The sequence below is a fragment of the Dromiciops gliroides genome, chromosome 4, assembly GCF_019393635.1.
Source record: "Dromiciops gliroides isolate mDroGli1 chromosome 4, mDroGli1.pri, whole genome shotgun sequence".
NCBI lineage: Eukaryota > Metazoa > Chordata > Mammalia > Microbiotheria > Microbiotheriidae > Dromiciops > Dromiciops gliroides.
The window spans coordinates 240,064,563-240,080,101 of record NC_057864.1 but is presented as its reverse complement, the minus strand read 5'-3'; the positions used below and the strand labels follow the sequence as shown (position 1 = coordinate 240,080,101).

At 36.1% G+C, this 15,539-nt stretch overlaps 1 protein-coding gene across 1 annotated transcript; it reads right to left on the bottom strand.

The window, feature by feature from the left end:
• Nucleotides 1-6,184: 6,184 nt before the first annotated feature.
• LOC122754937 (olfactory receptor 11A1) lies at nucleotides 6,185-7,135 on the bottom strand. The gene has a single exon (XM_044003364.1). It carries the CDS (start codon nucleotides 7,133-7,135, stop codon nucleotides 6,185-6,187), a length of 951 nt encoding a protein of 316 aa, XP_043859299.1.
• Between the last annotated feature and the right edge of the window lie 8,404 nt (nucleotides 7,136-15,539).

The window sequence follows — 15,539 nt, the reverse complement described above, 5'->3', positions numbered from 1 at the left end:
TGTTCTGCCAGAAGATATAAGATCATTAAATTTTCTGTTTAACTTGTTATCAACATCATGCACTTTGGCTTCTACAGGATTCATGTTTTCCTTTTAAAGTTGTTTTTTACTTGTCTTCTGTCACATCTTCCTATTCTGCATTTTTATGTTCCTTAATGTGATTTCATGATGTTTTTACCTTTTGTGATTTTTCTTTTTATCTTGAAGATTCTGGTTTAGCTACTCTATATCTGGTGCATAATTCATTTTTTTGAGGATGGAGAAGTTTGCAGAAAACTTCCACTCTACAATCTTGTTGGCCTTTAGGACTGTCTTCTAGAGTAAGAAAAAAATTCATTTTTATGATCTCATACTATGATTATATGAATAGCATCCTAAGTTGTTTCTTTGTCTTCGGTCTCTCCTCTCTCCCTTTCTGTAGCCCATCTCTCACATCACTATAGCATTAATCTTTCTAAATAGTACATACATTATGTCACTTCTCATTTCAGAAACTTTCAATAACCCATTGTGACTAATTAATCAAATTCAAACTCCTTAGTTTAATATTCAAAGCATTTCAAAATCTGGTCTCAATTTATCTTTCCAATTGTATCTGTCTCTGCTCTTCTAGACAATTCCAAACTATTCTATTAACTGACTTCACATGAAATTCAGATGAATTCCTACCTCTATATTCTTTGTTGTTGTTATGGTTGCTGTTGTTCAATCTTTCAGTCATTCAGTTGTTCAATCACTCAGTCTCAGCTGACTTTGTGACCTCATGGAGCATACTATGCCAGGCCCTTCTTTCCTTCATTATCTCCCAAAGTCTGTGCAAGCTCTTTTTTGTTGCTTCTATGATGCTATCTATCATTTCATTCTCTGCCATCCTCTCCTCCTTTTGCCTTCAATCTTTCCCAACATGAGGATCTTTTCCAATGAATCATTATGTGGCCAAAGTACTTAAGCTTCTTCTTTGTTCATATATTTTCTACTAGATATTCTCTTTCCCTTTGTCCACCTATCTAAATTCCATGAATCCTCTAAGGTCCAGATCAATTCCTATTTCTTTTGTGAAACTTTTTCTGACCAAACCCAATTTCAATGATCTCTGAATTCTTTCAGTTCTTACCTGTACCAATCATTGTAGGAGGCAAACTAGACTTAGAAGCAGAAATCCGTGTCTTGAGTTATATATATATGGCACACTTGGGCAAGAGGAAAAGTAGGAAAAATAGATGTGAAACACAGAGCTAATCAAAGTATGAAAGAAAGGGAAGACTCAAAGATTATACAGAATTATTGATTCCAAAAGCTGGAGGGAAAATTAGGAGCCTTCTCTCTCAATATGAAGCCACGTATATGGGCTCTACAAAATTCCCAAGGAGGCATCTAGCTTTCAAACAGAGCCATGTGATGGGAAATGCAATGCCTTCTGAGTTATCTAATTGAGCTTTCTGGAAAGCTACAGTTTCTGTATTCTGTATTATTTTAAATGGAATTTTTCTATATCTTCCTGCTGGGTTTTGCTGATAACATACAAAAATGCTGATAATTTATGTGAGCTTATTTTATATATTACAAATCCAATTTTTTTAAGTTTTTCATTATTCAGTTACTTAATTGGATTTGTGATCTCATCAGTGAGACTATTACTCCCTCCAGTGGTGGAAATCATACTCAAACTATGTCTTTGTATCCTAAAAGCTCTTTTTATACTCTTCCCCAAATCCTCCATAGAAGTTCAGACAATATATTGGAGTCATTCCTCTAGATTCTTGACATTATGTGGAAAACAAAGCAAAATAATGACCTTGGTTATGCCTTCTTCTCACTATATTACTAACCAATCTGTTTTTTTCCTAACATATGCATGTATGTGTATGTGTGTATACATATACATATGCAGAAATATAAAGAGATATATATACACTATATGTATATACTATATATTACATATATGTGTGTGTGTGTGTGTGTGTGTGTGTATAATATTACCTTTTGAGGGTTTTACTAGAAAAAAAGCCTCTATAATTATCTTTGTAGACATAGGTCCCTTTCCTCTTTCTTTCATCTCTTGGGGATATAGACTTAGTAGGATCTGGATCAAAGAGAATAGACAATTTAATAGTTTGGGGGACACAGATATAAATCACTTTGAAGAATAGTGAGGTAGGGCAGTTCACAGCTACACCAACAGTATATTAATTACTTGTTTACCATGGCTTCTCCTACATTTATCATCTTCCTTTTTTGTAAACTTTGTCAATATATTTGTGAGGTAAAACCTTAGAGTTGTATTAATTTGCATTTTTCTAATTGTTAAATATTTAAAGCATTTTAATACAGCTATTGATAGCTTGGGTTTCTTCCTCTGAAAATTGTCTATTCATATGCTTTAACCATTTTTCAATTAGAGATTTAGCTTTATTCTTATAAATTTAAATCAGTTCCCTACTTATTTTAGAAATGGGACTTTCATAAGAAAGATTTGCCACAATTTCTTTTACCATTTACCTACATTTCTCTTAATTTTGGTTGTATTAGTTTTGTTTGTACAAAAACTTTTTAATTTTATATAATCATAATTGTCTATTTTGTTTTCTGTGATCTTATCTATCACTTATTTGGTCATGAACTATTCTTGTACCCATATATCTGAAAGGTAATTCATTTCTTGTTCTTCTACTTTACTTATAATGTCACATTTTGCGTGTGTCATTTACCTATTTGGAGCTTATATTGGTATAGTATAAGATGTTGGTCTATATCTAGTTTCTGCCAGACTACTTTCTAGTTTTCCAGCTAGTTTTTCTCAAATACTAGATTTTGTTTGTCCCAGTCGCTAGGATCATTGAGTTCATCAAAGACTGTTGTTTTTTATAAACCCTTGACAGTAGCAAAGACTATTTATCAAATACTAGAGTATTGTAGTTATTTGCTGCTGTATATTTTATATCTAATCTGTTCTACTGATTATACCCTCTATTTCTTAGTTGGTACCAAATTGTTTTTGATTATTGCTATGTAGTATGGTTTGAGATCTAACACTGCTAGGCTACCTTCTTTCTTAGATTTCATTCACTTTATTGAGATTCTTTTTTTTTTCTTTCAAGTGAATTTTGTTATTTTTTTCTAGCTCTACGAAGCAATCCTTTAATAGACTTATTGATATGGCACCAAATTTAGACAGGATTGTCATCTTGATTAGATTGGCTTGGCCAACCCATGAGCAATTGATATTTGCCTAAAATATTTAGACTTGTGTTTATTTGTGTAAAGAATACTTTGTAGCTGTGTTCATATAGCTCTTTATGTGTGTGTGTATATCTTGACAGGTAGACTCTTAAGTGTTTTAGACTTTCTGTAGATATTTTAAATTAAATTTCTCTATCACTTCCTGTTACTATTTTTTCAAAATGGGCAAAAAATGCTGATGATTTACATGAGTTTATTTTATAAACTGTGCTAAAATCATTCATTGTTTCATCTAGTATTTTAGTTGATGCTTAATGTTCTCTAAGTAAACTATTATATCATCTGTAAATAGTAACAATTTTGTTTCTGGTTTATTTATGCTTATTCCCTTTATTCTTTTTTTGCCTTATTGCTATAGCTAGCAATTATAGATTATATTGGCTAATAAAAGTGAAAAATGATGCTTTACTCCTATTCTTGGTGGTGAGGCCACCTAGAGAGTTTATTAATATTTTGTATATTGATGCCTATTGGTTTTAGAAAATACTGCATATAATATTGAAGAAAGATCCATTTGTCCCTTTGCTTTCTAATGCTTTAAATAGAAATAGGTATTAATCTTGTCAAAAGCTCTTCATGCATCTATAATATTTATCCTTATTTTATTGGTTTTGTTATTGGTATTGTCAATTATGTTTATGATTTTTCTAATGTCAAACTAGCCTTGCATTTATGACATAAATCTATCCTGGTCAGAGTGCATAATCTTTATGATATATTGCTGTATTTTCCTTGCTAACATTTTATTTTATATGTTTGCATCAGTATTCATTAATAATATTGGCCATAGCTAATTTTCACTGTTTAGACCCTCCATGGTTTAGGTATCAAGACCATAGATATATCATAGAGGGAATTTGATAGGACTCCTTTCATTTTTTCAAATATTGAAATTAAATGTTTTTTAGAATTTGGTTTTGTATTCATATAATCCTAGGATTTTTTTTCTTTGAGAGTTCATTTATGGTTTGATTTCTTTTTCTAAGTATGTGTTACTTAAGTTCTCTATTTCTTGTTCTGTTAGTCTGTCCTTTTTATGTTATTATAAATATCCATCTATTTCATTTAAGTTTTCATTTTTATTAATATAATTTGGCAAAGATTTTATAAATAGTAATAAATTCTTTTATACCTTTTTCATTGATTTTAAATTCACCTTTTTATATTTTTATACTAATAATTTTGTTTCCTTCTTGTAATCAAGCTAGCCAATCATTTATCTATTTTTTTATTTATTTTTATTAACTTGATGGCTTTCTTTGCTTTCAGTTTTTGTTAATCTCTTCTTTGATTTTAAATTTTTCTATTTTGGTATTTAATTGGGCATTGTTCATTTGTTGTCTTTTTTAGGTTGGTTTGTTGGATTTTTTGCATGTTCAATTCACTGATTTACTCTGTCACAATTTTATTGAAGAATGTGCTTGAAGACATACATTTTCCCCTAATTACTGCTGTAGCTGCACACCAAAATATTTGGCATATTGTCTCATTGCTATAATTGTATTTTTAATTCTAAAAGTATTTTATTATTTTCCAGCTACATGTAGAGATAGTTTTCAACATTTGTTTTTATAAGATTTCTAGTTTCAAATTTTTCTCCCTCATTCCCCGCTCCCCAAGACAGCAAACAATCTGATATAGGTTATATAGGTACAATAACATTAAACATATTTCAGCATTAGTCATGTTATGAGAGAAGGATGAGAGCAAAAAGGAAAAACCTCAAAAAAGAAAAACAACGGCACCAAAAACAAAAGAAATAGTATGATTCAATCTGCATCTATATTCCACAGTTATTTTTTTTCTAGATTTGGAGAGCATTTTCCATCATGAGTCCTTTGGAACTATCTTGCACTGTTGTATTGCAGAGAAGAATCAAGTCTGTTACAGTTGATCAACATATAATGTTGACGATACTGTGTATAATGTTCTCCTGGTTCTGCTCATCTCACTCATCATCAGTCCATGCAAGTCCTTCCAGGTTTCTCTGAAATCCACCTGCTCATAGTTTCTTACAGCACAAACAGTATTCCATGTAATAATATTTCATGAAATTATTGATGTTTCCATGGCTTGTTCTTTGATGTGTCCATTCTTTAGGATCAAGTTACTTAATCACCAATTAATTTTAATAGTTTCATGAGCAGTCATTTATTGAATATAATGTTTATTCCATTATAGTCCACAAAAATGTGTTTGGTATTTCTTGCTTTGTGTATATATAATTGTGTGTATATATGTATATATATACATATTATATATATAAATTTAGGGAATGAGCACTGACAACTGAGGGAAAGGGAAAGAAAGAAGGTCAGGCACAAAATACTGGGAAACTTGAACTTGATGGAAAATGAGTCATGCTTGAAGAATGGCAAAATGTTTAAGTATAACTTTGAGGTGGAAAAATAAGTGGAGCAAGTATAGTGGGGGAACAATGTTCGTTAGGATCTACTTAACATTTTTCATTTTCCAAAATAATACAACAATGAATTTAAATTCTGCCCCTTTGAAACTCTGCCTAGTGGTCTGGCAATGTAAAGTTCTCTCAGACCTATTGAATGCAAATCATTTTACCCACATGGAGAGTTGCTTTAGGCAGCTAATTGGTACAGTGGATAGAGGAGGAGGCCTGAAGTCATGAAGACTCATCATTTTTAGTTCAAATCTGGCCTCTGACTTGCCTAGGGTCACATGGTTAGTAAGTGTCTTTTAACCCTGTTTGTATTAATTTCTCCATCTATAAAATGGCAAACCACTCTAGTATCTTTACCAAGAAACCCCCATATAAAATCGCAAAGAATTAGACACAACTCAACAACAACAAGATGGAGAATCTCAGAAATGTACAAATAAGACAGTTATCTTCTCTCCCATAGACTCAGGGAAGATTCACTAGAAGAAGCATCCAAAGGACAGGACAGAACTACTATTGCTCCTCATTTCAGAATGAGTTACCATATTGTTTATTGCAAAGCAGCTTCTTGAGAACCTGATGGACCTCTTTGTTCCTTAGGGTGTAGATCACAGGATTAAAGATAGGGGTGACCACTGTGTAGAGTAGAGCAAAGACCTTAGAGAGAAGCTTGGAGTGGACAGCAGAGGGTGCTATATACATGACCATAAGTGTCCCATAGAAAGTGGACACCACAGCCAGGTGGGAGGAACATGTAGAGAAGGCCTTCCTTCTGCTGGCCCCTGTGGGTACTTTCAGCACAGCCACAAGGATGTGGGCATAGGAAATCAGGATCAGACCAAATGGAATAGTAAGGCAGATTACAGAGAGGATAAATGTTGTTACTTGCACAACCCGGGAGTCAGAGCAAGCCAGTCCCACCACAGGCATGAAATCACAATAAAAGTGGTCGATGTGGTTAGAGCCACAGAACTTCAGCTGTGCCATCAGAATCACAATTAGGCCATCCACTGAAAAACCAGATAGCCATGCTGTGACCACTAGACCCACACAATGCTTAGATCCCATGAGGAGTGAATAACGGAGAGGGTAGCAAATGGCCAGGTACCGGTCATAGGCCATGATAGCCAGAAGGAAGCATTCAGTTGTGGCCAGTGAGCCAAAAATAAAGAACTGGAGCAAACAACCAGCCAGGGAGATGGCCTCCTTCCTCAAAAAACCTGCTAGCATCTTGGGCACTACTGTGGAAGTGTAGAGTATCTCTAGGAAAGAGAGATTGGCCAAGAAGAAATACATGGGTGTGTGGAGCCCTGGGGAGCTGACCACAGCTACTATAACCAGCATGTTCCCAAGGATGGTGGTTAAATAGATAATGGTCAAGAAAATGAAAAAGAGGAGGTGCTGGTCAGGGAGCTCAGAGAAACCAAGGAAGACAAACTCCCTGATGATAGATTGATTCCCAGTGAAAGTGGTTTCCATCAAAGCAAGTCAAGGTGCTTTCAATTAATGAGTATAGAGAGAAGAATCTTCAAGGCATCTCAGAATCTCCTGAAGAACCTGGGTCTGAGGTTAGTGGAGTTAGGAAAATTAAAAACGGGTAGATCTTTAGGAATCTTTAAATGTATACACACCATTTTTACAAATTTCCAGTAAACATTTCTAATTGGCTATCTCAAACTCAACATTACCAAAACTTGACTCAATATTCACTGGAATGTAAGTGAGGACAAGAACTTTTTTTAATTTCATCTTCATACCCTAGCATCTAGCACATTGCTTTATACATAATGGGCATTTGATAATGCCTATTGGATTGGCTTGGATTGGATTGGATCACCTCCTCAACAAAATTACAACTTCCCTTCTCAGCTAGCCTATCTCTATGATCAGCATCAATATTCTTCCAGTCACCGAAACTGGCTCAGGCACTCATTAGTTGTGTATCTCTGAGCAAGTCACTTAATCTCTGCCTACCTCCATTTCTTCATCTGTAAAGTGGGAATAATAATAGCTTCTACCTCCCAGGGTTGTTGTGCGAATAAAATAATATTTGTAAAGCACTTTGCAGACCTTAAAGTGCTATATAGGGGGCAGCTAGGTGGCACAATGGATAGAGCACTGGCCCTGGATTCAGGAGGACCTGAGTTCAAATCTGGCCTCAGACACTTAACACTTACTAGCTGTGTGACCTTGGGCAAGTCACTTAACCCTCATTGCCTCGTAAAAATAAATTTTTTAAGTGCTATATAAATGTTAGTTGTTATTATCATTATTATTCTCACTGCTAGTCTAGGCCCTAAGATTCATACCTGGATTACTATAGTAGTTCTCAAATTAGCCTCCAGTTTCTCCCTTCTCCAGACTTCATTCATTTTCAGACTAATTTTCCTTAAATATCACTTTGAGTACTTCACTCCCTTGATAAGTCATTTTAAATGACTCAGAATTGCCCAAAACTTTACATCAAGTAGAAGCTCTCTTGTTGGAGATAATAAAGATGGGCTTCATTCAATGAGGCAAGGCATTAACCAAGTGATGTTGTTATAGCCTCCCCCAAAATCTCAGAGTTTCTGAATAGTTATTACCCATATTTAATGCATCCTACTCAGTTTGCTAAGTTACTCTGCTGTCTGTTCTATTGTATTCAGTAAGTCTAACCCTAGGTCCTTACCAATTCATCAAAAATGTAAACCCTTTCCATATTTAAAGAAAACCTTATGCTTTTCTTTTTGAAGACCTTTAGTGATGGGCAACTCATTTGTTTGGAAGGCAGCCCTTTGCCTTGTTAGATGGCTCTAATTGTTTGTATGACAGGAGTCAAAATGTGTCTGAGTCCCTATAACTTTCATCCATTAATCCAAGTTCTCCCCTCTGGAAAGACAGAAAACTATCCAATCCCTCTTCTACCTGACAGCCTCTCAAATATTTGAAGGTAGTTATTATCCACCACCCCCAAAGTCTTCTCCATGCTAAACATTCCCAATTCCTTTTACTGGTTTCCATTTAACATGGTTTCAAGGCCCTTCACGCTGCCATGGGCATATACCAGTGTTTAATTGTTTCTTGAATGGTCACTCCCATAACTGGACATGATACTGAATTTGAGTTCTAACCAAGATGAAGCAAACTATACTATCACTTTCCTTCTTGTAGACTCTGTTGTGAGAATCAGAGAGCTACCAACCTGCTGAGAAAGATATTGCAGGAAAGCTCTGCCATGAGGAGAAAGCATGAGGTGACCTCTGGAGGTTTCAAAGGTCAGATTGGTGTCAGGAAGTGATGTCTACCACCTGTGGGTCATGTCAATTGGTGCTACCACCCAATTATCTTGGAGCTGTGTGTGTGGATGGCCCTGGCTTCTGGGAGAAGCCTCGGGGAAGTAAGGGATTTTCAGGATCCGGACTTCAGCTTGGTGGCAGGGGCAGGGAGAATAGGGAGAGTAGACAGATCTCATTCTTTATCCACGTGTTTCTCTTTACTAACCCCCAATATACTTTAATAAATACTTAATGCCCAAAGATCGGTGCTATATGTTTCCAATTTAAGGTGACTACTCATTAGATTTTAGACATCATAGCTAGAATTTTAGCCTTTACACTAGGCTACTCCTAATGCAGCCTAAGATTACATACATTCAATTTTTTGGTTTCCATGTTACACTTTAGACTTTTACTACCCTTTTCTCTTTCCCTTAGGTAATTTCAGTTTCCCCAGTCAGAGGTCATGATTCTCCCCCATGGCTCACGGAGAAGTTCCACAGAATGAGTTGTTGAGCACCAAAAAACCATTTTGTGGTGACAGCAAAATCTTCCCCTCTCCCCAGAGTTAGCAATATGTGTAAGTGCAATAGAAAGTCACGTAAATATGCAATGTGCCAATCACCATATCAGTTTCCCTCATCAAAAACACCTCCCCTATAAATCACAACACTAATGACTCACTGCCATGTGTATAGATAGGTAACACATTGAATCTAATAATAATAACTGGAACACAGAGTGCTTCCCAAAGCACTTTACAGATATTATCATACTCACAACAGCCCTTTAAGGCAGGTGCTATTAGTATCCTTATTTGTAAGAGAAGGAAACTGGAGCTTATAAAGGTTAAATGACTCATCCAGGATCACATGGCTAATAAATGTCTTAGCCAGTATGTGTACTCAGGTCTTCCTGTCTTCAAGTTCAACATGCTATCCAGTGTACTACCTTTACAATTCACTGTGAATAAATTTCTCAGACACTGTCTTCCATGGCAAAAACAACTGAGTAATCATGAAAACACTGGGTTCCTGGAAAATCAGAAGAAGTTGGGAAAGGAAGAGAGGAGAAACACTGAATAGATATAAAGGGTATATAAGGAAGCATACAGAAAAACAAGGAGAAAGAAGAGGAAAGAGTGATTGACACTTGAACTTCATTCACCTCTAACCTAATTAAAAGAAGGATGAATACACACACATACACATATACATACATAGGAGGACATTTCACTCGGCAGTGAAGTAGGAGGAAAAGGAAGAATAGAGGGATTAAATGGATGGCGGTTAAGAGAAAAGCAGGATAGTGGATGGAGTGCCAGGCCTGGAGTCAAGAAGACCCATCTTCCTCAGTTCAAATCCAGCCTCAGAAACTTACTAGCTGTGTGACCCTAGGCAAGTCACTTAATCCTGTTTGCCTTAGTTTTTCATCTTCAAAAAGGGCCAGAGAAGGAGATGGCAAACCACTCCAGTAGCTTTGCCAAGAAAGCCCCAAACAGGGTCACAAGGAGTTGAACATGACTGAAAAATTAACAATTAAAAAAAATAGATTAAAAGAGGGATTAACCCTAAACAAAACAAATTCTAAGAATGTACAAAAACATTTATAGATCTTTTTGATGTGGAAAAGAATGGGAATATGAGGAGATACCCACAAACTAAGGAATTGATTAACAAGTTATGGTATAGGGGCAGCTAGGTGGTACAGTGGATAAAGCACCAGCCCTGGATTCAGGAGGACCTGAGTTCAAATCTGACCTCAGACACTTGACACTTACTAACTGTGTGACCCTGGGCAAGTCACTTAACCTTCATTGCCCCACAAAAAACAAAAAACAAAAAAAACCAAGTTATGGTATACAAATATGATGGAATACCATTGTGCTGAATTCTTATCAATGTAATGACTGAAGACTCCAAAGGACTAATGATGAAACATGAAACCCACCTCATGACAAAGAGGTGAAAAACTCAAAATACAGATGAGATAAATGTTTTTAGGACATAGTCAATGTGGAAATTGGTTTTGATTGACTGTGTATGTGTACAATATGTTTTGTTTTCTTGTATTCTCTATGGGAGTATTGGAGTGAGAGAATGAGTACGTGGGTCTTAACTGATTAAATATATATGTATGTATACATATATTAACAAATATATACATCATTGGTTGTTGTCCTTAGTTCTCAAAGAGGACCAAAATGACATCACTATGTTGAATTCAAGGTAAAATGTGCCTGGCTGTGGCCAATCAGATCACTGTGAGCTCAGAAGGATCTACCACAGTCCAGACATAAATAGTACACTTAAACATTTGGAGTAGACATGTCTCTAATTTTGTGCATCTCACATTTCTTTTGAGCTACTGAAATTCTGCTTCTGCACAACACCTTCTTTGATGCAGGCACACCATTCTGGACCATCCTTTGCCAATATCTCCCATGTCACACAATTACCAAAGAGAGACCATGAAAGTATCCTTGTATTGTTTCTTCTGACCTCCATGTGAGCACTTGCTTTGTGTGAGTTCTCTATAACATATATGTCTTTTAGGCAAATGTAGACTTTACAGGTATAAAGGATAAAAAGAAGACATACTAGCTATGTAAACTTGGACTCATCATTTAACCTTTTGGAGCTCCATATATCTCTCTAAGACTACAATTTGAAAAACAAGTTTCCACTTTCATTGGAAAAAGGAACTGCCTCCCTGGATATTCCTTATACCAATTACTTATAAGTAATATTGTAGTAGTCGTGATAGTGGTGGTGATGGTGATGGTGGTGGTAATGGTAGTAGTTATAACAGATTAGTTCAAAAATTAAATGGGTTGCCTCCAGGGATAATAACATAGTTCTTAAAGGTTTATTTTTATTGTCTAGACCTGTCATTTCATTAGTCAATAGGATGAAAATTCTTCCACAAATTCAGATTAACAACAAATCTGTAATTTCTAGTCTTTGATGCATAAAGCACTGTGAAATTAAGTGATTTGCCCATAGTCACACAACTAATACATGCTAGGAGAAAAATTTTAACCCAGATCCTCCTGAGCCCAAGGCTCTATCTGCTGTGCCATGCTGCTTCTCTTCAGATTTAACAATCATTTTTATTTCATTTGATCCTTAGGAAAACTTCAAAAGATATAAAAATATTATTATTCCCATTTTATAGTTAAGGCTCAGCTATTTTCTCAAGGTGAAATAGTAAATAGCAAAGTCCCAGTAAATAGCAAGAACTTGAGTCAACCCAAGTTCTTTGACTCAATCCAGAGCTCTATTTTAAAAAGCCACTAAAGTAATGGTATGCTTTGTACTTACCAGAAGAGGCCAGCTAGGAACATTCATGGGAATAGTAAGAGGATATTCTTGTATGAGGTAGAAGGATGGACCAGATTTTCACATTCATAGAGTTCTGAATCAGGAAGGGACATACTTTGGAACTCTGTGAATGTGAAAATCATACAGGTGGGGCAACTAGAGGACAAAAGGACAAATGAAATGCTAGAGATAAGACCAATTCTATTCAAAAAAGAAGAAGGGGGCAGATAGGTGGAGCAATGGATAGAGCACCGGCCCTGGAGTCAGGAGGACCTGAGTTCAAATCCAGCCTCAGGCACTTAACACTTACTAGCTGTGTGACCCTGGGCAAGTCACTTAACCCCAATTGCAAAGGGGAAGAAGAAGGAGGAGGAGGAGGAGGAGGAGGAGGAGGAGGAGGAGGAGGAGGAGGAGGAGAAGAAGAAGAAGAAGAAGAAGAAGAAGAAGAAGAAGAAGAAGAAGAAGAAGAAGAAGAAGAAGAAGAAGAAGAAGAAGGAGAAGAGAAAAGAAAAGAAAATATGCCCATAGGATTTTCTTTAAAAGTGGAGAAAGAGGGGCAGCTAGATAGCACAGGGCATAAAGCACCGGCCCTGGATTCAGGAGTACCTGAGTTCAAATCCAGCCTCAGACACTTGACACTTACTAGCTGTGTGACCCTGGGCAAGTCACTTAACCCCCATTGCCCCGCCAAAAAAAAAAAAGTGGAGAAAGAGGGCAGCTAGGTGGCACAGTGGAAAAGGACTGACCCTGGATTCAGGAGGACCTGAGTTCAAATCCGGCCTCAGACACTTGACACTAGCTGTGTGACCCTTAAGTCACTTAACCCCCATTGCCCCACAAAAAAAAGGAGAATACCCAAAACTCTTGATGAACAAGTAAAAAGGGCAAGGACTAGACTCACTGAATACAACTGAAGGCTGCAAGAGAACAAGAACCTGAGTAGGAGCCACCAGAAGCCACTGGGAAATAATTCTTCAGTGCACCTTATCAAATAAATGTACAAACAGCTAAATAGTACAAATACATCTATGTGTTTTATTCAGGCCACTGGTTTCCTCTTTGGTGACTTATCTTGATGGTCAAAGGTCCCATCCCCTGCTGGCTGATCAAAGCCACAGCCTATACTCCTTGATTTTAAATGTTCACCTAGAGGAGGAGTTCTTAATCTGAGGTCCACAAATAGATTTCAGGGGGTCTAAGAATTTGGGGTTTTTAATATCTTGAAACTGTGTTTTTATCTTTATCTTTATTTATTTTTAAATAATAAACATTTTTATTTATAGTTTTGGGTTCCAATTTTTATCCCTCTATCCCTTCCTCCCCTCCCACCTCCCCAAGGTGGCAAGCAACCAGATATGGGTTAGACAGGTACAATTATGTAAAATATTACCATATTAGTTGTTTTGTATAAGAAAACTTGAATAAAAGAAAAAAATGAAAGAAAGTGAAAAATAGCATGCTTCAGTCTGTGTTCAATCCATATCAGTTCTTTCTTTGGAAGTATATAGCATATTTCATCATTAATCCTTTGGGATTGTCTTGGATCACTGTATTGCTGAAATTAGTTAAGTCATTCACAGTTCATCAAACAATATTGTTCTTTCTATGTAAAATATTCTCCTGGTTCTGCTCACTTTACTATTCATCAGTTCATGTAAGTCTTTTCAGGCCTTTTTGAAATCATCCTGCTTGTCATTTCTTATAGCACAAGAATATTCCATCACCGTCATATACCACAGCTTGTTTAACCATTCCCCAATTGATTGACATTCCTTTGATTTCCAATTCTTAGCCACCACAAAAAGATCTGCTTTAAATATTTTTGTACAAATAGGTCTTTTTCTCTTTTGGGGAATGTCTTTGGGACATAAACCTAGCAATGGTATTGCTGTATCAAAGGGTATGCACAGTTCTATAGCCCTTTGGGCAAAGTTCCAAATTGCTCTCCAGAATGGTTGGATATTTCCACAACTCCACCAACAGTGGATTAATGTCCTAGCTTTCCCACATCCTCTCCAACAACCAATATTTTCTGTTTTTGTTATATTTGCCACTCTGATAGATATGAGGTGATACCTCACAGTTGTTTTAATCTGCATTTCTCTGATCAATAGTGATCTAGAGCATTTTTTCATATGATTATACATAGCTTTGATTTCTTTGTCTGAAAACTGCCTGTTCATATCCTTTGACCATTTATCAATTGAGGAATGACTTGTATTTTTATAAATTTGACTCAGTTCTTTATATAATTGAGAAATGAGGTCTTTATCAGAGATATTTGTTTCAAAAAATTCTTTCCCGGGGCAGCTAGGTGGCACAGTGGATAGAGTACCAGCCGTGGAGTCAGGAGGACCTGAGTTCAAATCCGGCCTCAGATACTTAACACTTACTAGCTGTGTGACCCTGGGCAAGTCACTTAACCCCAAATGCCTAAAAAAAAAATTCTTTCCCAGTTTTCTGCTTCCCTGTTTTTTAAAAAGAAGAAAAGGGACCTATCTGTACAAAAATATTTATAGCAGCTCTTTTGTGGTTGGCTAAGAATTGGAAATAAAAGGGATGCCTATCAATTGGAAAATGGCTAAACAAACTGTGGTATATAATTGTAATGGAATATTGTGCTATAAGAAATGGCAAGCAGTATGATATCAGAAAAATGTAAAAAGATTTAGATGAACTGATATATAGTGAAATAAACAGAATCAGGAGAACATTGTGCACAGTAACAACAGCATTGTTTGATGAAGAATTGTGAATGACTTAGCTATTCTCAGCAATAAAAAGATCTAAAACAAGCCCAAAGGACTCATGATGATTCATGCTATCTGCCTCCAGAGAGAGAACTAATACTGCTTAAATATAGACTGAAGCATACTCTTTTCAATACACACAAAAAAGAAAAAGAAACTTTTAATATAACTAATTTTCTTTGCAGTTCTATGTGTTTTATTTATGTATTATAATCATTATTCTGAGAAATGGTCCATGAGACAAAAAAAGTTAAAAACTTCTAGGAGCATCTGGGTAGTGCAGTAGATAAAGCATCGGCCCTGGATTCAGGAGGACCTGAGTTCGAATCTGGCCTCAGACACTTGACACTTACTAGCTGTGTGACCCTGGACAAGTCACTGAACCCCTATTGCCCCCCCACACACAAAAAAAGTTAAAAACTTCTGACCTAGAAAATACAATAAATTCTGTGCACAAGCAATTCAACATATACGGGCCAGAGGAAGCAACATTTTAATTTATTAAACTGTTTATGCCTCCCTACCCTTTTTCAACCTATTCCCCCATCCTCTG

Excerpts from the sequence above, each read along its gene's own strand:
- LOC122754937 (XM_044003364.1), bottom strand. The coding sequence starts at position 7,135 with ATGGAAACCACTTTCACTGGGAATCAATCTATCATCAGGGAGTTTGTC.